The following is a 23,559-nucleotide window of genomic DNA, read 5'->3' on the forward strand; positions in this document are numbered from 1 at the left end:
AGAGAAAGAGAGAGATTGGGAAAGAGCTAAACTGCACCTGAATTGGTAATGAAGGAGAGTATTCAGGTTCGTTTGATGATTATGGTAGATAACAAAGTATTTACAATAAAAAATATATATAAGGTATTACCCTAATAGAAAGCAAACAGTAAAAAATAACAAAATAAAATTCAAAAATAAAAAATAAGAAAACATTACCTTAAAAAAATAAAAATAAAAAGCAAACCCGAGCGAACATTATAAACCTGATCTAATATCTAAAACTTGCAACTCGTTAAATTTTGGATCCGAATTCGATCAAGAACCTTAATTCTCAATCAATTTTATTTTGAATGAGAAAAAAAATAACAACAAAAAAGAACAAGGATAAAATTTTATTATAAAAAAACCATGAATGATGAAATTTGAAAAACAAAATTCTCCTAAACAAAATAAGTACATAGTAATTAAAAGAATGAGAATCAAATTCAAAATATTTTTAAAAATCATATGGGTGAAATTGAAAAATATTTGTAATTTGATAGACTATTTATATATTTAAAAATGTTAAGGAGATGAAATTAAAAAAAATGAATTTAATAGACTATTTATAAAAGAAAATAATAGGAAGGTGAAATTAAAAGGATTTATAATTTTATAGTTTATTCTAAATTTTTTTTAAAAAAAACATAAAGATCAAATGTCAATGGAGGAAAAATTAAAGAGGTTGTTTTGAAATTTTACAGCGTCGGCGTAAAACTTGAAGAGAGAAAGAACATGTAAAGAATGTTGAGATCTTTCAATCACTTTCTCATACTAGGGCTTTTGATGGTCGAATGGCTCCACATGAGCTGCCTGAGCAGCATGGGAGCCACTACACGGGCTTGCAAGTTTTTTAAAATAATATTTAATTTAATATATGATAATTACAATAATATCCCAAAAAAACTCCAAAATTACATCAAAAATCAATGTGTAATGAACTCCATCACATACATGATGCTTTTTTTTTCCTTTCATTAATTCATGAGACATTAGTTCTTCGCAATGATTCAAAATTTTTTAGCATTGGTAAGAAAAAAAAAACTGATTTTTTTTTCAATTCCACCCAGCAATTTTAGCTCCAGGAAAACAACCACATTAACCGAAGAAGATCCATCATGCGGCGTGCCATCACCATCAAGTTTGGATGAACCAGCCATACCAGCTAAATGTTGGCGTCTCTCGCCTTCGGCGCATACGCAGGTCATTCTTCTTCGAAGAATAACTGTCGGCATCTTCTTCATGTGTTATCTGCCTAGTTCAAGTGTTTTTTCATCCTTTTTTTCCATGCCTTCTGATTAAGAAGTTTCATTTGAAATGGTTTCAAAGAATATTTTCAGCTGATTTGAGTTCGTTTGATGCTTACACAACAGCCATCTGTCTTACTCAAATAGTTTCTGCTAACACTGAATAACATTGTCCTCCCATTTCCTTCCTTCCCAGCATTTGCATTTGTTTGATTACTGTACGCTTCTAATTAAATTTGTTCATTCACTTCTGTGTTTTTTTCTATTTGCTGGATACTCAAGCGATCGTCTAATCTACCATGATCTTTTCTGTTTATGTAAAGAATCAAACTTATATTTGCTGGTTATGTATGGTTGGTTTTTACCTTAGAAATATTGAAAAAAAGACTGAAAAATTAGAGATATGTTGTGTTATTATGTTAATGAATTGTTGCAGCTTTTCTAACCAAGTTGGCCATGTGAGTTCATGCATGAGTGGATGCCTCTGTTTTGTGTACATACAAGCCCCATCTTGGCTTTTTAGAACCATATTTAAATAATTTAACCCAAGCACTTTGTGAGGGAATGATGCCAATGATACATTAGAAATTGTATGCTATTTAGAGTTTTTGAGATCCTTTTCGTATTATTTAAAAAAAATAAAAAAACATTAGCATCTCCTCTATTGTTTCAATTGACTCATGCTGGTGATACATGGTGTCTGTTCGTTGATTCCAAACAACTGCTGCGCACTTGTATGCTTTTTTATCTCTCCTTTCATATGCGTTTGGCGCATCTTAGGTCCATGTCGTAACAATTGAAAGAAAACCCTGCGGGCAATGTAACTAGTTCAAACACAACAGTGGCCAAACTTCAAATAGGTTTAATGACTTTTGCGAGTGTAGGAACATGTCAAAAAATTGTGAACATTTCATCCAGCACAATAAACTACCGAGGATAAAAGAGTGAGGTGGTAATTTCATTGTTCGAAGATAATTCAATATTGCTTGATGAAGAAGATGGTCCGAACGGACCGCTACCCTTAAAAAAGCCTGGTTCCTTTGGCTGAGGCAGTGTATTCTCACCTCCTAGCATCCAAACCACAGTGGCCATGCTTGGCCTATCATCAGGATGCTGCTGCACACACAAGAGACTAATGTTTATGCATCTCATGATCACTTCTGATAAATTGCATGACTCTCCTGGAAACGCCTCAATTAAGTCCAAAGATTTTCCATCTTTCCACAATCTCCATGCCTAGAAAAGAAAAGGAACTTTCCGTCATACACTTGTTCAGCAGACGCAAGAAATTGAAACCTTGACACTTACATGTCCAATAAGGCTTAGGCTATGGTCTGGATGATAAAATCCTCTACTCTTCTTTCCGCTTATTATCTCAAGCATTAAGATTCCAAAGCTAAAAACATCAGACTTCACTGAGAAGAGCCCATCGGTAGCATATTCAGGAGCCATATAACCACTGCCGAAAGTCATTTAAACACAAACACATAAATCACAGCAAACAAATTTTGTGCTTTGTTAACAAAATATAAAACAAAAATAATAAAGTATAGCATGTAATTGGTAAGTGCTTACTAAGTTCCAACAACTCTGGTTGTGTTTCCTTCCGTCTGGTCTCCACCAAACATTCTGGCCAAACCAAAATCAGAGATTTTTGGGTTCATATCCTTATCAAGTAAAACGTTACTTGCTTTAAGATCCCTGTGTACAATCCTCAATCTGGAATCTTGATGAAGATATAGAAGCCCCCTAGCAATACCACATATAATGCTGAAACGCTTGGACCAGTCTAACAGCTCGCCTCTTGTTTGATCTGTTAAGTGTTTGTTAGTGCAGCATGCCACTTAAACACTTAGAAACAAGCTTGATTGTATTCAAATCAAAGACGTACGTAACGATAGGACAACAAAGCTTGTCTGGTTTAGAAAAGTACCGAAAATGAAGGAATCGAGGCTTTTGTTGGGCATGTATTCATAAACCAGAATTTTCTCTTCTCCTTGAATGCAACAGCCAAGAAGTTTTACAAGATTTCGGTGCTGAAGCTTTGTGATCAGTATAACTTCATTTTTGAACTCATTTATTCCTTGTCCAGAACTCCTTGAATGCGTCTTTGCTGCTATTTCTTGACCATCTTCTAGAGTACCCTAGAAAATGATATCCCAGATTACTAAAGCTTATCTAAATAAAACTGATCACTAGAAGTTAATATATTCATTTTGCTTCAATTCGAGTAGTTGGACCACTCTTCTACATAAAATGAGGTACTTCGTTTTTCTTTTCGCTATTTCACTCGAAATTGAGAAATTTACCTTGTACACAGGTCCAAAACCACCTTCTCCTAGCTTGTTGTTGAATGAAAAGCCGTTGGTGGCTTTGGCTATTGTAGTGAACTGGAATAGGGGTAGCTCCAAGTCTTCCTTCGGTCCCCTATCTACATGATAAACGAGGAGAAATGAATAATGAGCTAAGATTTTGAATGTTCAGATCAAAGATAGCAGTTGAGACAATGATTACAAAACTGAGGCAATACTGAACTTCACTCTGTAATTTTCCTGAATGCTACTATCTAATCAAGGCTAAATCATGTAGTTATTTCAGTTGTTCTAATTGTAAATCCATTGAACCTTCTCGGCTTCTCCAATGTCTAACCAACGATAAACTCAAAGCCAGTTAAAATGCTGTTCCTTTCTATTAAACTCGCAAAACACAAGATGCTCATTTACTGAAAGCAATCAAAGTAACTTACCTATGAGTTTTGCCTTTCTTTTGAAGATGTAATAGGCGACCAAAAGTATCCCGCAAGCCACGAAAATAGATAGTGCAATTCCCACTGCCATCTTTATCTTAGATGCAGCTTTAGCCTCTACATGTTCGATAAGAAAGAAAGAAAGAAAAAAAGAAATATAGTTACAACACAGCTAAGAAACTAGAGAAGCTGCAAAATGATGATTAAATATAATATAGATACTCTTGGATTAACTAAAACTAAGGTTAAGCACTCACTCGATTCTGAAGCATTCAAGCGAATGTATATTTCCTGCCCTGCAGCTGGAAACTGTCTAATATCTATCAGATCGCCAAACCAAATAGCACAGCCGCTGCCTTCCTTAATATCTGCAGCTGTATATGCCATACAAGAACAGTTTTGTAAGCATTCTGACCTGCATTCCTTGAGATTCATAGTTTTGTTAACCCACGAATTTGTAGCATCTGGCAATTTCAAACCAACATATATAACGAATCCATCTTCCTTCTGGCAATCCAGTGGCTTATTTCGTACACAACCTTGAGACCAGTCCATTGAATTCCAACTCTCAAGTGATCTAGGCGTGAATTTTTCTAAACATTCACAAACTGGCGACTGGCTGGTGATGCAATTTCCATAGGCACCACAAAGATTGTAGGTGTCACAGTAATCTTTAGGCACAGTTGCATAGAGTACCCATGTCTGATTGATTTCATTCCAGGTGTAACGCTGCCGAAAATAGGTAGTTTGGTTCATAACCACCCTCGTGAATACATATTTATTTTTTAGGTTGTATGTGTAATATACTTCCTCCCCGTCGTCGACAAAATCAAAATTAAACACTGGATTTGTCCTTAACTCCGGCGCACCACTGAACCCGATACCATTCCATGGACCACTTCTACAGTACTTCTTGGACCCCTTCCACATAACTAACTCGGGATTACCCTGTAGTTGTGTCCCCCAAGTAAAATCTCCTGGAGATGGATCATCAGGGCCCTTCCATGCTGATAGCCGCCGATCAAGTCCAGTCCTTAAGCCCCATCCAAGCTTCATTCCTGGAATCAAAGTATCAGATGGGTAGTCAAAACTCTGCCACAAGTAGCTTCCAGAATTGGTATCTTTCTCATCTCTTAAGACCAGATTCCCAGAATCCAGGAGTTCTCCCATTGCTCTCCGGACTACTTTCGTTAAGCTTGATGACCAAAGAACAGTACTATTGTTGTTGCTGACAAGTACAAAATTTCCTGTGTTGTCTATCATCAAGAAACCAGAGGAATCATTGATTGGGTTGTTTCTGTTTGCAACCCAAACAACAGTTCGAACTGGAATGTTCTTGTACCATATTCCCATATAACGGTTCTTGGAACTTCCAGGACTGAAGAAACCAAGCTCAAAACTTCCATCCTTCGAGACTAAGGTTCCTGTCCCTCCATCACTAATAGATTGAGAAAAGGCAAGGGTATCAGCTGTATTACAGAATCTAGAGAATAGGAGGAGGATATTCGCAGTAATAAGCATTGAAGAAAGAGTGTCCATTAGCAACTATTTTGCTTTCTGAAACAGATGAAATCCAGATATGGCTGCCAATCTCTACAAGGGTCAAAGTACACATAGAAGTGGACAAGTAGTATTTGCTTGCGTAAGTAAATTGTTTCTCTTTCTTGTTTAAACAGACGTGAGAATGTTGCAACTGATTAAAATAAATAAATAAATTTGTTACATCCAAAAGTATAGTTGCAAACAATAAATCAGACCAATTACATTAAATTTAGTTTTCATTTATTAGAACTAAATTTTTCCTTCCACGTCTATTGTCATCTTTATCTTCTCTTAGTAGAAATTTCTCATGTGAGTTATCCAGTTGTGATATAAAATTAAATTTTTTATTATATAAATAATTCACATTAAGGGTGTGTTTATTTACAAGACCACACCTTACTTTTTAAAAAATTAAATTTTTTTACTTTAAATTAATTTATTTTTTTGTGTTTTGATAATATTAAAAATAAATTTTTTAAAAAATGCATTTGGCTTTAATGATTTTCAGAAATGATTAGAAATATGATGGTTTTTTCTCTGTTTGCTAGAAAGTTGTTTCCTTTTAGAAAGTAAATTTCAGGAAAGTGAATTATTTTCTGATGTTTGGCAATGTAATGAAAAATAAGTTGGAAAATAATTTTCAGTGATTGGTTATGTTATGGAAAATAAGTTGGAAAATAACTTATTAATGTTTATTTTTCTCAAGTTTATTAAAATAATGAGGAACAAATCTTACAAATTAAAAAGTTGAATGAGAATGAAATTGAAAAAAAAATATAATTTTATAAATTATCTCAAATAAAATAAATAATAATCAAAATAATAGAGATCAAATCTAAAAAATAAAAAAAAATGAAAGATGAAGAAATTAAAATAATAATAATTAACATTTCATAATTTATTTCAAATAAAATAAGTAACAATCAAAAAAATAAGGACCAAATTTGATATATAAAAAATTTCAATAAAAAAATGATAAGGAAAAAGCAAAGAACAATTATAAAAATGAGGACCCAAGTTAATATAAAAATTAAATTTTAAAAGATGAAATTGAAAAATAAATATTCAAAACAAAATATATATAACAATTAAAAGTTTAAAAACTAAATTTGATATAATCAGCAAATAATATGATATTTCTAAATTTTTCACAACTTCCGGAAAGTGTTTTCCGCCTAAATTTTTCAGGAAAACACTTTTCTAGAAACCAAGCCAAATTTTTATTTGACTATAAAGTGTTTTCCGTTGACTAATTTTCTTAATGGCAAACAAAAATAGAAAAGTTTGAAAAGTGGTTTCCTGAAAAGTAAATTTCAGAAACAAACATAGCCTTAATAATATAATCATTTCACATGACTTGATCCACCAAAATCTACCTAATAATTTTTCAATATATTTGTGTGAGGAAAACTTGTTAATATTATATTATGAGTATGTTTAGGATAGTTGTTGTACTTGTGTTTAGTGATCTTAGTTGGTCTATTTAGGATAGAGATGTGATGAAGTATAATTTTTTTTCTTTAATATCCATAAAAAAAAACAATAGAAATTTGTTTTTAATGATAGCTTTTTATGCATTAAATGAATTGTATATTGAAAGAACAACAACAACACCTTGCCACATCTTTATCCCAAATAAAAATATGAAAATAATGTTTTTGATGCTTGTGTTTTGTGCTACTCCACAGCAAACATAAACCAAAAGGGGCTTGTGTGTCCATTTACACCATCCAAAAAATAGGGTCATGGCTCAAAAGGATTTTGTTACAAGTCACAGTGTCACATCAACAATTGATGGGAGTAGAGTTTTATCGAAAGAAGGATAAATCCACCTTGTGTGTTGACCAGAGCCATCCCATTGTCCCATTCCACCTATGAAAGGTGAAAAATTCAGGAATGATCTCATTCATCATGTCAAAACACTGCAACACTCTCAATAAAAAATTCAACAATGGCAAGCTTTGCTGTGTTCTTTGTGTGCTCTTTCTTGATCTCCATCTTAACCACTTCGACCTCACTAGAAACCATCAACCCAGGCCAATCCATGAGAGATGGTGAGACTCTGGTTTCTGCAGGCGGAAGCTTTGAACTGGGTTTTTTCAGCCCTCAAGGTTCAACAAGCAGATACCTGGGATTATGGCTCGACAAGTCTCCTCAGACAGTTTTATGGGTTGCCAATAGAGAAAATTCACTTTCTGATAATATGGGAGTTCTGAACATCACCACCCAAGGGATTCTAATCCTTCTCAATAGCACAAACCATATTGTTTGGTCATCAAATTCAAGTGCATCAAGAACTACGCAGAATCCGGTTGCGCAGCTCTTGGATTCTGGAAATTTTGTTGTGAGAGAAGGAAATGATTATAACCCTGCAAACTTTCTGTGGCAGAGTTTTGATCATCCTTGTCATACCTTAATACCTGGAATGAGATTGGGAGTCAACTTTGTGACACGGATGGACAGGTTTTTGTCATCTTGGAAGAGCGCAGAAGATCCTGCTCGAGGTGAATTTTCTTTCCGTATAGATCCTCATGGCTATCCGCAGCTACTCTTGAAGAGAGGGAATACAACATGGCAAAGAGGGGGGTCATGGGATGGCATAAAATTTACATCAACTCCGAGACCGAAAGATAATCCAGTTTTGACAAATGAATTTGTGTTCAATAGCAAATAGGTTTATTTTGAATATGGAATTCAAAGTACAGTTTTTTCAAGGCTTACATTAGGTCCATCGGGTCTTCCTCAGAGCTTCACATGGAATGAACGAACTAAGGATTGGGTGATTATTGAAAATGGTCAGTTCGATCAGTGTGAGAATTATGCATTCTGTGGTCTCAACACTCGCTGTGAGATGACTAGAAATCCTATATGTGTATGCTTGGATGGATTCAAGCCCAAGTCTCCGGTAGATTGGAATTTTTCAGATTGGTCAGGTGGCTGTAACCGGAGGACTCCACTGAATTGTAGTGGTAAAGATGTGCTTTCTCAAGTATACTGCCAATAAGCTGCCAGACACATCTTCTTCCTGGTTTGACAAGAGCATTGGCCTCAGGGAATGAGAGGGATTGTGTCTGAAGAACTGCTCTTGCACTGCTTATGCAAATTTAGATATCAGGGGAGGTGGAAGCGGCTGCCTGATTTGGTTTGGTGACCTGATTGATACGAGAAAGTCTACTGGGAATGGACAAGACCTCTATGTCAGGATGGATTCTTCAGAATTAGGTATGTCTTCCCATTATGCGTTCAAATAATTAATCTAATTCTAAGGGTAGATCACAGCATGGACAGAAATTGAAGAACCATTTCTGTCTTGGCTTCAAGGAGAGGAATAGCGTGTTGGAAATTTGGCAGAAATAGAGAACAGAAAAGAAGAGGGTTTAGGCTGCACACTCTCTAATTTGGTAGAATACAATACATATGAAAATGGTACTCTCACACCTTTTTCATTATGAGATTCATACAATATATATAGACATTAATAGATGCGACTCTTCAATACTAATCTTGATAAATAAGTTTAATAACTAACATTCACCCCTCTTAAACTTGTTTCATCAATCTTCACGATTCCAAGCTTCTTCTGCAGATAACAAAAAACTTCAGTCTTCAATGGCTTTGTAAAAATATCAGCAATCTGTTCATGAGTGTTGACATGAACTAACTCCACATCGCCTTCTTTTATGTGCTCTCTAATAAAATGAAATCGAGTATCAATATGCTTTGAACATTCATGATGCACTGGATTCTTTGCAAGAGCTATAGCAGACTTGTTATCAACGAAAATTCTTGTGGTTTCACTCTGTTTCTGTTGCAGATCTTCCATCAATTTCCTTAGCCATATTGCATGACACACACATGATGCAGCAGCAATGTATTCTGCTTCACATGTGGATAATGCAACAATAGATTGTTTCTTGGATGTCCATGTGAATGTTGTTTCTCCCATGAAAAATATGAATCCAGTTGTGCTTTTCCTGTCTTCCAAGCTTCCTGCCCAATCATTATCACTATAACCTATGATTTTGAAATTTTGTGATGATGAATAACATAATCCATAGTTTAATGTTCCTTTAATAAACCGAAGGATCCTCTTTGCTGCCTTCAAATGTGAACTCCTTGGTCTCTCCATGTATCTGCCAACCAAACCAACTCCAAACATAATGTCTGGTCTGGTACAAGTTAGATAACGCAAACACCCCACAATACTTTTGTAATATGTAGGATTAACTAAATCTCCTTCTCCTTCTTTAGTTAACCTCGTTCCATACTCAATTGGATTGTCTGCTGGATCACAATCTTCCATAGCAAATTTCTTTAACACTTCTGTTGCATACTTGGCTTGAGAAACGAAAATTCCATTACTGCATTGCTTCACTTCTAATCCCAGAAAATATGGTAGAAGACCTAAGTCTGTCATCTCAAATTCCTTTACCATGGATTGCTTGAAATCTTGAATCATTGTAGGATCATCCCCTGTGAACAGAATATCATCCACGTATAAACAAACAAACATTATTCTACCATGCAAGTTTTTCTTCACATATAATGCATGTTCATACGGGCATTTTGTAAACCCCTTCTGAGAAAGATAGCCATCAATTCTTGAGTTTCATGCTCTTGGTGCTTGTTTGAGTCCGTAAAGGGCTTTCTTCAATTTGCACACCTTTTCTTCTTCTCCTTTTACTACAAAACCAGCTGGTTGCTCAACATATACTTCCTCTTCAAGATTGCCATTCAAGAATGCTGATTTTACGTCCATCTGAAATATCTTCCATTGTTTCTGAGCATCCAATGAAATCACCAATCTCACAGTTTCCATTCTTGCTACTGGAGCAAAAACATCTTCATAATCTACTCCATATCGTTGCTTGTACCCTTTTGCAACTAATCTGGCTTTATGTTTTTCAATTTCTCCTTCAGCATTCTTCTTTGTCTTGAAAATCCATTTTACTCCGATTGCATTGTGACCTTCAGGAAGTGTTATCAGTTCCCATGTATTGTTCTTCTGAATGGAATTGATCTCCTCCTTCATTGCTTTCTTCCATTTGTCTTCCTGGTATGCTTCTTCAAATGTTATGGGATCATTTCCTGAAAACAAACACAACATGTTGACATCATCAAGGTTCATTCTCTCTGTCGCGTCATAGATTTCTTGTATGCTCTTTGTTTTTCTTGCTGAACTTAAAGGACTAGTAGGGCTGCTAGTTGATGGGGCTGGATTGATTATGATTTCTTCTTCATCATTCTGCATTTGTTCTTCTTCTACAACCAATTTCTGCAGTTGTTCCTCAGTACTCCAGTTCCATTCTTGCTCTTCATCAAATCTCACATCTCTTGACATGATCACCTTTTTTGTTACTGGATTGAACAATTTGTAACCATACGAATTTTCTCCATATCCTAGCAGTATGCATTTCTGACTTTTATCTTCAAGCTTGGTTCGTTTTTCATCTTGAATTTTGGCATAAGCTATGCTGCCAAAAATTCTTAAGTGATCAACTCTCGGTTTCTTCATGCTCCAAGCTTCTTCTGGTGTAAGCATATGCAACCTCTTTGTTGTAAATCTGTTCAACAAATACACAGCACACACAACTGCATCTCCCCAAAACTCTTTAGGACAATTCTTTTCTTTTAACATACATCTAACCATGTTCATAATAGTCCTATTTTTCCTCTCCGATACTCCATTCTGTTGTGGAGTCTGTGGCATTGTGAGCTGATGTGCTATACCATTCTCTTTACAATAATAATCAAAAGCATGAGACACATACTCTCCTCCCCTATCAGTTCTCAGATTTTTCAGCTTGCATTCACTTTGCTTTTCTATTAGATTTTTAAATTCCTTAAACTTGCTCAGCACTTCTTTTTTTTCTTTCAACACATATACCCATGTTTTTCCACTAAAATCATCAGTGAATGTAAGAAAATACCTGTTTCCCCCTATTGTTGTAGGTGTAATTGGCCCACACACATCTGAATACACCAATTCCAGAGGCTGAGATGCTTTAGAACTCTTCTTTGGGAAGGATTTTCGGTGCTGCTTTCCCATCACACACACTTCACACAAATCGTTTGTGTGTTCGAGCTGTGGTATTCCCAGAACCATCCTGTGTTTCTCCATCATCATTAATGATCCACAATTCAGATGTCCATAACGCAAATGCCACAAGTTCGTCAAATTTGAACTTTCTGCCTTGAAACAGTTTGACATACACATATTTAAGTCAAGAGGAAACATCCTGTTTTTGGTCATCTTGACTGAGGCAATTAAAGCTCCAGATTCATCAAAAATCTTCAAGTTCTTATTCTTCATCTGTACTTCAAAATCTTGCTCCATAAATTGTCCCAGACTTAAGATGTTACTCTTCATGTCTGGAACGTAAAATACTTCTGTTATGAATTTCTGCTCACCATTCTTGAGTTGTATAAGAATTCGGCCTCTTCCTTCAACAGGTATCTGAGAAAGATCTCCAAAAGTGATTTTTCCTTTGTAACTCTCATCAATATCTACAAATGCTTCCTTCATGCCACACATATGATTTGATGCTCCTGTGTCTAGATACCAGGTACTAGATCTGCTATCATCAAATTTTCCACATGCCAGCAGCAGTGCAGGTTCTTCTGAATCACTTACCTTCTCAGCAAAATTAAAAACTTTGTCTTCAAATCTGTATTGTGAACAGTCAGAGGCAAAATGACCATATTCCTTGCAATTATAACATTGCACGCCTGCATTGTTATTTCTCCAGTTTGAGTATCCTCCACGACTTCTTCCTCTGAATCTGCCTCTGCCTCTGCCATTGAAATTCTGATTTCGTGCACCATGAAATTCTTGATTTCTATATGATCTTCCTCCTCTTCCTCTTCTATGTAAAAATCTGCCTCTCTGGAATGCTCCTTTATTGGATTCATTGGAATTCTTCAAAGTTAGTTGTGTCTGCAAAGCATGTTCAAGTGTTCTTCCTTCTCCTCTTCTGTCAATTTTCTGCTCATGGGCTTGCAGTGATCCCATTAACTCTTCTACTGTCAACTCTTCTAAATCTTTTGATTCTTCAATTGCTAGAACCACATGGTCAAACTTTGAATCCAGTGATCTCAAAATTTTCTCCATCACACGAACATCATCAATATTTTCACCATTCCTTCTCATCTGGTGAACCAAAGTGATTACTTTTGTAAAGTAATCTGAGATTGTCTCATTGCCTTCTTTGTTCAGCTTCTCAAAATCTCCTCTCTGAGATTGTAGCCGAACTCTTTTTGTTTTTTCAACTGCACTATAAGTTTTACTAAGCATTTCCCATGCTTCCTTTGATGTCTTTGCTGGTGCCACCATCTCAAGGGTTGCTTCATCAAGCCCTTGATAAATTGTGAATAACGCCTTGTTGTCTTTCTTTCTTGATTCTCTCAGTGCTTGTCTCTCTGCATTGCTCATCACAGCGTCTTCTATTGGTTCAGTATAACCATCTTCAACCAGCTCCCATAACTCTTGTGATCTAAGTAGTGCTTTGTATTGGATGCACCACAAATCATAGTTTTGTTTGGAAAGGCGAGGAACATGAAATTGGGAATTGTTGTTGTTGGAAGTCATGTTGTCTCTCGGGCTTTGATACCAATTTTGTTGGAAATTTGGCAGAAATAGAGAACAGAAAAGAAGAGGGTTTAGGCTGCACACTCTCTAATTTGGTAGAATACAATACATATGAAAATGGTACTCTCACACCTTTTTCATTATGAGATTCATACAATATATATAGACATTAATAGATGCGACTCTTCAATACTAATAGATGCGACTCTTCAATACTAATCTTGATAAATAAGTTTAATAACTAACATAGCGATAGCATAGAAACTAGGAAGCCTTGCCTGTTGCTGTCAAATCCATTTTATCTCATCAAAACTTTGTTATATAAATCTCTACATTATTATTTTATAAGTCATGGACTATGGAATATGTCCACTGACTTCTAACTATTCGTCTATGTATTTTCAGTTACAAATGTGAAAAAAGGGAACTTCAGTAAGAAAAAGAAGGGAGCAATAATCGCCAGCACCACTGTACTGGGCATTGCGATGCTAATGTTAGGAATGTTATTTTGCATACGGAGGAGGAATCATAGGACGCACAACAATTCTGAAGAAGTAAGTAAAGAAGACATTGAGTTACCAATATTTGATTTGAGTACCATAGCACATGCCACCGATAACTTTTCAAGCAGGAACAAGTTGGGAGAAGGAGGTTTCGGACCTGTATTTAAGGTAACAAACAGTTACCTGCCTGTTGAAACCATCTTCTACGTAAAACTTACTGAACTGTTTCTATGCTTGCTAGGGCATATTGAAAGAAGGTCAAGAAATAGCAGTGAAAAGGCTTTCAAAAAGTTCTGGGCAAGGATTAAATGAGTTCAAAAACGAAGTTATATTAATTGCTAAACTTCAGCGTCGCAATCTCATGAAGCTTCTTGGTTGTTGCATTCATAAAGATGAAAAAAATGCTGATCTATGAATGCATGCCCAACAAGAGTTTGAACCTTTTGATTTTTGGTGTGAACCTCTCCTCAATCAGTGTAGACACAATTTTGTACACCTGAAATTAAACAAGCACACGTGTATAAATGTATGATTTTATTAAATATATGAATGGGTACAATCTTTATGTAATATATTCTTTCAAAAAGAATATGACAATCCTCTAATTCTTCCCATGGATTTGATATATGGCGACTTGATTTATTTGAGTAATCAAGCCAAGATTTGTGCTTTGTAAGAACGCGAATTTGGGCGTGTATTGCGAAGCGAGATTTGGTGATTTGATGCTTTGAAGAGTACCTTTGATGTGTCTTCAAAGTATTGTTGAAGAACTTTTATGAGGCGTTTAGGCTTGATGCAACAGAGCTTCGTTCTTTGTAGACTTCAGGCATAGATGAAGGAGACTTGAGGACTCTTTAAGAGAGCTTCCTTGCTTGAAGAGAGAGAGAGAGAGAGAGAACGAGAGCTTCCTTGCTTGTAGAGCTTGTCTTGAAGGAAATTTGTATCTTTCGGAGTCCCTTTTGGTGATTTGACGCTTTGAAGAGTACCTTTGATTTGTCTTCAAAGTGTTGTTGCAGAACTCTTATGGGGCGTTTTGGCTTGATCCAACAGAGCTTCGTTCTTTGTAGACTTCAAGCGTAGATGAAGGAGGCTTGAGAACTTTTTGAGAGAGAGCTTCCTTGCTTGAAGAGAGAGAGAGCTTCCTTGCTTGAAGAGAGAGAGAGAGAGAGAGAGAGAGAGAGAGAGAACTTCCTTACTTGAAGAGCTTGTCTTGAAGAAAATTTGTATCTCCAGGAATCCTCCTTCCTTTAGGTTGAGGCCCTCTATTTATAAAGATCTGTAAGGGCTCTCAGGTCCTTTTCTAATGCCACATGACATAATTTTATTGGTTGATATTTATTGACGGGATCTTGCATTTATGACAAGATATCTGATGGGATTTTGTATTTATAACAAGATATCTTGAATATCTCATCCCAAGTGTCAAGTTTTCATTGGCCAAGAAATATATGGAGGCTCATTTATTTTCTATGTCATTTATTTCAATTTTATTTTATCCTTTCTTTTAAAGAATAAAATAATACATGGTGATATGATAGTCAAAATTGGAAATTTATGTACCAATTTTATTGAAATTTATCAAATCAAATGATAGAATATCCAAGTTTAATACCTCATTTGAAACAGTTGCATATTTGAGTACCAAACAAAATTTATCTTTATACCCGAATAGCAACCCATACTTTGACCGGCCTGCAGGACAAAAAAAAAATTCCATCGGAAGTGGTCACTGTAACATCTTGTTTTGAAGAGCTCATTGTTCTAAATCCAACATCTTGTTTTGAAGAGCTCATTGTTCTAAATCCAACGACGCAATCCGTTCGTGATTCCAGCTAGTGGTTAATGAATTATCACAAATTAAAGATTTTGATTCATATTCTCTTTCTTCTCTAGATATGCGTGCCCTCATTGTTTGATGAATTATTTGCTTGCTTCATTCACGTTTAAATGCTCTTTCCTTTATAATTCCTTGTATTCTTAACCGATTGAGAGCAAAGACTAATCAAATGCTTTTCAAGTTAGGAAAGATAGTTTGCCTTTTCAACAGTATAGGAAAACTTTGTCTTGGATAGTGTCACAGGGATAATTTTTCGTCGCAATCTTAATCCCCGCGCGGCAGTCTAGTCCCGTTATTAAACTCAGCCTTGCTCCCAAGACACTCGTGTTTGCCTAAAGTCTAAGTGTTTCACACACCCAGAGGTTTTCCCCACAACTCTTATCAATTTCAGCAGTCAAGAACACAAGCCAAGGATCAATCACAACACAATAATCACACAAGCAATTTACAGGTAACAACCCAACCTTTATTCATCCATCAACAAAGGAAATACACAATAACAATGGAAGTTACACATAAAACTGCCCCTTGACAGATTCATTCCCTCTAGACAGCCCACTACAAAGACAACCAACTTCCTCATAACTGCCTCGTAACTGCTCCGTAACTGCCCGTAAGTAACTTCCTTGGTCTGCCACCCAACAAACCAAACTGCCCAAACTGATTTCTCAAGCTGCCAGTCCTCACGTGCAACTCAAGGTGTCTTAGGCAGTCCATCGCCTAAGTCCAGCATGGTGCGAAGCATGAACCCGTTGTTCGCACGCACCTGTTATACTAGCTGCCGAAATCTGCACTGCCCACGCATACTGCCCCTGCACTTGCGTGATGCCACTGCCTAGCAACGACTCGTTGGCACGCCCTCGCGCCTAAGGCTATGACAAACCTCCCCCACCACAAGGAGCCGACGCCCTCGTCGGATCAGTCCGAAGATAGTTCTGCACCAAGTCTTCAAATTGCTACAAGTTAATGTCTCTCTCCCACGAAACATCCTCACCATTCGCCCATTTCACAAGAAATTCATTCCGTCGATTTTTCTTGTGCTGGCCAAGTCTCCGATGGTCCAAAATCTTCACGATTCCCCGCTCAAATTGCTTTTGAATCGTAGGTGGAGCCCTCAGTGATCTGCCCCTTTCCGAATCCTCAACATCTTCATGGAAAGGTTTAAGATAGCTAACATGGAATGTGGGATGAATCTTCAACCTTTCTGGCAGCTTCAGCCTATACGCAACAACACCCACTTTTCCCATCACCTCAAACGACCCATCATACCTTGGCACTAATCTACGGTGCCGATTTGTCCCAACAATCTTTTTCCATATCTGCGGAGTCAGCTTCAACAGCACTCTGTCACCGATATCAAACTCTAATGGTCTCCGCTTCTGATTAGCATATTTCACCATACACTTTCTTGCCCTTCGCAAACTGTCTTGCGCTTGCTCGAAGAGTTCCTGCCTCTCCCTCGCAAACCTGTATGCGGCTGGACTCTTTCCCCCAGTCTTCTGGACTACTATCCCCGCTGGAGTTTGGGGCTGCATCCCCAACACTAACTCGAATGGACTCAACTCCGTCACTGACGATTTGTGGAGATTGTAACTGAACTGCGCACTATCAAGCAACTCAAGCCAGTTTCTTTGTGTTGCCGTCACATAGTGTCGAAGGTACTCCTCCAACAATGCATTAATCCTCTCCGTTTGTCCATCCGTTTGCGGATGATTGGTTGTCGAGAACTTCAGCCGTGTTCCCATCAGCCCAAACAACACTTTCCAGAATCGTCCAGTAAATCGCACATCGCGATCACTAACCACATCCGAAGGAACCCCAAAGTACTTCACCACATATTTGTAAAACAAACCAGCAGCCACTTCAGCCGTGTATACTGATGGTGTAGCCACAAAGACAGCATACTTCGAAAACCTGTCGACAATCACCATAACAGCGTCCATCCCGTCGACTTTCGGAAACCCCACTACAAAATCCATCGAAACTGAAACCTAAGGCCTTTCGGGTATCGGCAAAGGCTGCAATAACCCTGCTTCCTTCTGCCTCAGCACCTTGTCCTGTTGACACACCAAGCAAGTTTTGACGTAAAGCTCTACGTCAAACTCCATCTTCGGCCAGTAATAGGTTTCTGCCAGGAGAGCCAACATAAGCTCTCGTCCTGGATGACCAACCCACTGCGGGTCATGCGTTTCAGCCAGCAAGTGTTTCCTCAACTTCCCACTTGGAACATAGATTCGGCCCCCTTTAGCATAGAGAAGGCCATTATCCAGCCAATATCTTCGCACGGTCCCCTCTCGTACGAGATCAACTAGCTTGACGTAGGCTGCATCTTCCACGGCAGCCTGCCTCAACCGATCCAGCATATCGGATTCAACATGATCCATCGCAATCAAATTAGCAAGCACCTCACACCTGCTCAATGCATCCGCAACCTGATTGTGTCGCCCCAGCTTATGTTCCCACATGAAATCATATTCGGCCAGGAACTCCTGCCACCTAGCCTGCCGCTGCGACAGCTTCTTCTGAGTCTTGAAAAAAGTATTAGCCAAATTATCTGTCTTTACCACAAACTTCGGCCCTAACACATAAACTCTCCACACACCAAGACAATGCACCACGGTTGCCATTTCTTTCTCATGTGCGGAATATTTCTGTTCTGCCTCGCTTAGCTTTCGACTCTCGAAAGCCACTGGATGACCCTCCTGCACTAGAACACCCCCTACTGCCTTGTCCGAAGCACCAGTGTGTACCTCAAAAGCTTTCTCAAAATTCAGCAGTTTCAGCACTAGAGCAGACGTTACAGCCCTCCGCAGCTTGTCGAATGCGAGTTGGCATTCGCTGGACCAGTCCTAATGTCGATTTTTCTTTAGCAAATCTGACAAAGGGGCTGCCTTCTTGCTGTAACCCTCTATGAACCGATGATAGTAATTCGCCAAGCCCAAAAATGACCTCAGCTCAGGCACCGTCGACGGGGCTGCCCAATCCCATATAGCCTGCACCTTCTTCGGATCCATCCGAACCTGCCCAAAACTCACCAAATGCCCCAAGAATGTAATCTCGGAACAAGCAAACTCACACTTCTCCTTTTTCACAAACACATCATGTTCTTTTAGTCTACGCAACACCTTATCCAAGTGCACCACATGTTCATCCATACATCGGCTAAAAATCACAATATCGTCTAGATAGACGACCACAAACTCATCCAAAAACTCATAAAGCACATCATTCATCAAATTACAGAAAGTAGCTGCAGCGTTGGTTAAGCCAAACGGCATCACCATAAACTCGTATGACCCATACCTTGTCACGCAAGTTGTTTTGTGCTCATCCCCCTCAGCAACTCTAACCTGCCAGTATCCAGACCTCAAGTCCAGCTTTGTGAAAACAGAAGCCCCACTCAATCTGTCCAGCAAGTCTTGAATCAGCGGCACAGGGTATTTGTTCTTGATCGTTACCTTGTTCAATGCGCGATAATCCACACACATCCGCAAGCTACCATCTGCCTTCTTCTGAAACAGAACAGGAGCACCGTATGGAGCTTTCGATGGTCAAACAAATCCTGCGTCAATCAATTCTGTCAACTGCTTTCGCAATTCGCCCAATTCCCTTGGGGACATGCGATATGGAGGCTGCGACGGTGGTGTCGCACCAAGCATAAGTTCATTCTTGTGATCAACAGCCCGCCTTGGTGGAAGCTTTTTCAGCAACTCTGGAGGCATCACATCCCTATACCCCTCCAACAGCCCGCCTTGGTGGAAGCTTTTTCAGCAACTCTGGAGGCATCACATCCCTATACCCCTCCAACAGCCTAGCAATAACATCAGGCACTGACCCAGCCTGTTCTGACTCCTCAGTCACGGTTACTGCCAAGAACACTTCCCCACCCTTCTTCAAGGCCTTGCTGATCGCAAGGCCGAAACCAAGCTACTTCCCTCCTCTCGACTTTCAGCCACCACTGCCTAATAACAAGGAATAAAATAGGGACATAACTCATTCGCAAGCAGAATCCCATCCAGATGAGGCATCAACGCAATCTTGGCTTTCTTCAGAAAGTCTAAGCCAAGAATGACGTCGAAATCGTCAAGTGTCACCACTAGCAAATCCTGCTTTCCATGCCACTTATCCAGCACCACAGGCACGCCATAGGCCATGCCCAGTATCCGCTGCGCCTTGGCATTCACTGCCTTCATCGACGTCTGGCTGTTACTCAAGCGCAACCCAAGCTGTGTCACCAACCTGTCGGCAACGAATGTATTCGTAGCACCAACATAGCAACTATCTCCCTGTCATTAACTCTAATTTTAACATACATTAGAGTATCCCCAGCACCCAACTTACCTTGTCGCAGCACATCAATCCGTGCTAAGTTAGTTTCGACAAGGCTGGATTCGGCCACCGAATCCTGCATCTCCGCAATCAAGCAATTCAGTACACGCATTGGGTTAATGTGCGTGACTGCCTCCTCTTGCTCACTTTCACCCACAAGAATTGCATTCAACCTTTCCTTCTTCGGGCATTCTCTTGCATAGTGTGGTCCACCGCAAATGAAACAACCTGAATTCGGCTTGTTGGAGTCTCTACTTTGTTGCACATCAGCCTGCTTTCCCTTTCCCTTATCAAACCCAGGCTTGTATCCTCCCCCACCGAACTTCTCATCCCTCTTATCATCCCTCTTATCCCTAGTCTTGAATTTTAAGGGAACAGCAACAGAACCATCTCTCGTCACCATTTTGAAGTCGACCAAACTATCTGCGGCAGCAATGGCAGACGGTAAGTCTTTGACATTCTGCCTCCGCAACTCAGCCTGTGCCCAAAGCTGTAAACCGGACATGAAGTTGAACAATTTATCTTCCTCCGACATGTTCTCTATGTCGAGGATCAAAGAACTGAAATCTTTGACTTAATCCCTCACCGATTTGTCTTGCTTCAATTTCTTCAAATCTTCCCTCGCCAGCCAAGACGTGTTGTTCGACAAGAATTGTTCTTTCAATTCTTGTTTCAAACGATCCCAAGTTTCAATCTTAGGACGCCCAGCATTCAGATCATCCTTGATCCAAGTCCTCCACCACAGCTTCGCGTCACCGCTCAAATACATCGCTGTGATGTTTACCTGTTCGTCAGCCGCAATCCTGGCCACCCCGAAGTACTGCTCCATATCCCACAGAAAGTTTTCCAACTCTTTGGAACTTCTTGCGCCACAGAATGGCTTCGGTTCTGGTACTCTGGGTTTGGACGAGCCACCACCCATGGGGGTAGACACTACTGCCTTTTTCAACACCGCAATCTCCCCCTCCAGAATTTGTATCTTGCTACTTACCTCTGCCGCAAGATCCACATACTGCCCCGCAGCCCTCTCTGCCATTTCCACCGCATACGCAAGTCTGTCATTCACACTCTCATTTTCGTTTTCAGTCAAGGGACCCAGAACAGTTTCAATATGAGTGAGTCTCTCACGAATTGCCTCCATGCCTGATGGCATTGGACATCAAATAGCAACTTCACGAACAGAATGAGCCAAAGCTCTGATACCACTTGTCACATGGATAATTTTTCGTCGCAATCTTAATCCCCGCGCGGTAGTCTAGTCCCGTTACTAGACTCAGCCTTCCTCCCAAGACACTCGTGTTTGCCTAAAGTCTAAGTGTTTCACACACCCAGAGGTTTTCCCCACAACTCTTACCAATTTCGGCAGTCAAGAACACAAGCCAAGGATCAATCACAGCACAATAATCACACAAGCAATTTACAGGTACCAACCTAACCTTTATTCATCCATCAACAAAGGAAATACACAATAACAATGTAAAGTGTGCTATGCACAATCCCCTCTGCATGCTACACTTGTTTTGGCCCTATGTAATACACATACATACAATGGAAGTTACACATAAAACTGCCCCTTGACAGATTCATTCCCTCTAGACAGCCCACTACAAAGACAACCAACTTCCTCGTAACTGCCTCGTAACTGCTCCGTAACTGCCCGCAGGTAACTTCCTTGGTCTGCCACCCAACAAACCAAACTGGCCAAACTGATTTCTCAAGCTGCCAGTCCTCACGTGCAACTCAAGGTGTCTTAGGCAGTCCATCGCCTAAGTCCAGCATGGTGTGAAGCATGAACCTGCTGTTCGCACGCACCCGTTATACTCGCTGCTGAAATCTGCACTGCCCACGCATACTGCCCCTGCACTTGCGTGATGCCACTGCCTAGCAGCGACTCGTTGGCACGCCCTCGCGCCTAAGGCTGTGACAGGTAGCATGTCGCATCCTTTGTTTTCTGAATGAACTGCTGAGAGAGGGTAAATGAAGATTGCAGAACCGAATAGGAATTATCACTTTTTTCGCTATGACTTGAATAGGAAAAATTTGCAGAACTGAACAGGAATTATTGCTCTTGTTTCACAAGAGGAAAAGCAACTTGCATAGCCGACCTTTCTATCACAGAATACGAGTTTTTTTTTTCTTTTGTAATCAGGCAACGGTCTATAGTGTGGCTATAAAAGGCAACTACATTGTCTTTTTTTTTTGTCACTAACTTAGCAGTCCTTCTGTTCCTTCATTAACTGTATAGCATCCACCTAGCAGCTCAGCATCACCGACTGTCCTAGCAGGTATGCATAGCTCTCCAGTATTTGTTTTACAATTGCAGGTTTCCTTCCTTTTGTTTTTTGTATATATACAGGACACAATTCTAAGTTTATGCAGGTGAAGTAATCTGTAAACTTTTAACCAAAGCTCGTAAAACAACCTTTATTATGATCAAATTATCTTGATTCGAACGTCTATGAAATTGGAAGCAACGTCTGTTGTAGGCGGATTCACATGATTATTCCTTTTTTACCATTGTCAACACTGCAATCTCAACTTGGATTTCAACTGTGTATAATAAACCAACCGTGGAAAAACTTCCAAAGTTTCCAAGGCTTCATGATGCGTGAGTATACGTGATCTTCCAACCAGTGGTCTAGAATTATGATTTCCTTGTCCATCAGGCGTGTTTACGATTGAAGTTGCAGCAAGAGATTCAACATCCTTGTAATCAATGCTGACAAGGATGAGTTATGATATATATGTTCTCCCAGCTCTGGATTACTTCTGTGAAAGCTGCTAGTTCAAGGCGCCTTTTTTTTTCACGGACCTAGAATTCACACATGAAGGCCAAAGCAATTCTACCATCTCAATTCTACAGAAGTCCATTTCACGTCAACATATATAATGTTTTTTTAAAAAACGAGGGTGACCTTGCACTGATTTGTCGGATCCAATGCTTCTTGCTCCCATGTTCTTCATCCAGCTTCTTCTCCCATTCAAGCAATCTGGATTTATCCTTAGATTCATCAACGTATGTTCTATCTGATGCTCTTTCAACTTCAATTGGTCGGGAAGACCATGCAGCCTTAACTCAAAACCACCCGTGATTGATTGGAGCTCCTCATTAGCATTCCGAAGCACTTTTATATCTGTCTCCTTGTTTGCATCAATTCTAACAAGTACCTAATTTCTTGTTCAACTCATGCATAATGTCTTTTTTTTTTTACGAAGTGCATTAGTTTTCTCTCCTGATCTCAGGTGCTTATCCTTAGAGTGTGGATTGGAAATCCATTCTCTGGTTCAGATAGCAGGAGCGACAAGTCACTAACCGTCCTTGCATAATCTCTTAAAGCATCGGTGACAAGAAAAATATGTCCCTGTATAATTTTTTTTTTTTGTATCTATGTCCTTGCAGATTTTTCTTCAGCAAGTCCTGCCCCCTGATGATCATAGTAATATTTTGCATGGACTCACTTTCATCTTCTCATTGAATTAACATGAAGTTGTTGCAGCAGTAGCGACAGAATCAACAAATCCTTCAGTCTTAAAAGTAGCGACAATTTGCAGTTGTAGCTGCAGCTTCCACTCGTAGTAAAACACCAGCAACTTGTAAAGGAAGTGTTTATTCAGACCACATTTCATCATCATCATCATCAAACTTTCCTCAGCAACAAGGCAGAACCCAACAAGGTAATACACAGATATCTTTTGCAGCCAGCTAAAAATTATATGCTTCTCCATAAGGGCAACCAGGTCCCAGT

The 23,559-nt window shown here is 39.0% G+C and overlaps 3 protein-coding genes across 3 annotated transcripts; 1 reads left to right on the plus strand and 2 right to left on the minus strand.

The window, feature by feature from the left end:
- Positions 1-2,135: 2,135 nt before the first annotated feature.
- LOC133678324 (G-type lectin S-receptor-like serine/threonine-protein kinase At4g27290) lies at positions 2,136-5,577 on the minus strand. Its single transcript, XM_062100619.1, has 7 exons — positions 4,272-5,577; positions 4,015-4,131; positions 3,578-3,699; positions 3,202-3,412; positions 2,844-3,081; positions 2,577-2,727; positions 2,136-2,504 (listed from the first exon to the last, which is right to left on the minus strand). Exons 1-7 carry the CDS (start codon positions 5,551-5,553, stop codon positions 2,196-2,198), a joined length of 2,430 nt encoding a protein of 809 aa, XP_061956603.1. The 5' UTR covers positions 5,554-5,577; the 3' UTR covers positions 2,136-2,195.
- Positions 5,578-7,416: 1,839 nt separating this feature from the next.
- LOC133688867 (G-type lectin S-receptor-like serine/threonine-protein kinase At4g27290) lies at positions 7,417-14,195 on the plus strand. The gene is made up of 2 exons (XM_062108504.1): positions 7,417-8,778; positions 13,550-14,195. Exon 1 carries the CDS (start codon positions 7,508-7,510, stop codon positions 8,228-8,230), a length of 723 nt encoding a protein of 240 aa, XP_061964488.1. The 5' UTR covers positions 7,417-7,507; the 3' UTR covers positions 8,231-8,778; positions 13,550-14,195.
- Positions 14,196-17,475: 3,280 nt separating this feature from the next.
- Positions 17,476-21,747, minus strand: LOC133678522 (uncharacterized). Its single transcript, XM_062100849.1, has 9 exons — positions 21,609-21,747; positions 21,373-21,490; positions 21,168-21,244; positions 20,400-20,956; positions 19,798-20,303; positions 19,478-19,723; positions 19,220-19,388; positions 18,376-18,996; positions 17,476-18,246 (listed from the first exon to the last, which is right to left on the minus strand). The coding sequence occupies exons 1-9, from the start codon at positions 21,745-21,747 to the stop codon at positions 17,476-17,478; spliced, it is 3,204 nt and encodes a 1,067-aa protein (XP_061956833.1).
- Between the last annotated feature and the right edge of the window lie 1,812 nt (positions 21,748-23,559).

Source organism: Populus nigra, chromosome 1, assembly GCF_951802175.1.
Source record: "Populus nigra chromosome 1, ddPopNigr1.1, whole genome shotgun sequence".
NCBI classification, from domain to species: domain Eukaryota; kingdom Viridiplantae; phylum Streptophyta; class Magnoliopsida; order Malpighiales; family Salicaceae; genus Populus; species Populus nigra.

Bases quoted from the DNA above. Each gene is read 5' to 3' on its own strand.
- LOC133688867 (XM_062108504.1), top strand. From the start codon at position 7,508: ATGGCAAGCTTTGCTGTGTTCTTTGTGTGCTCTTTCTTGATCTCCATC.
- LOC133678324 (XM_062100619.1), bottom strand. From the start codon at position 5,553: ATGGACACTCTTTCTTCAATGCTTATTACTGCGAATATCCTCCTCCTA. The intron at 3,413-3,577 runs GTAAATTTCTCA...ATCATTTTCTAG, and splicing joins GTTTTGGACCTGTGTACAAG to GGTACTCTAGAAGATGGTCA. The intron at 2,505-2,576 runs GTAAGTGTCAAG...TTTCTTTTCTAG, and splicing joins GCCTAAGCCTTATTGGACAT to GCATGGAGATTGTGGAAAGA.
- LOC133678522 (XM_062100849.1), bottom strand. From the start codon at position 21,747: ATGCTACCTGTCACAGCCTTAGGCGCGAGGGCGTGCCAACGAGTCGCT. The intron at 20,304-20,399 runs GTGAGGGATTAA...TCCGGTTTACAG, and splicing joins AATTGAAGCAAGACAAATCG to CTTTGGGCACAGGCTGAGTT. The intron at 19,724-19,797 runs GTATGTTAAAAT...CGTTGCCGACAG, and splicing joins GGTGCTGGGGATACTCTAAT to GTTGGTGACACAGCTTGGGT.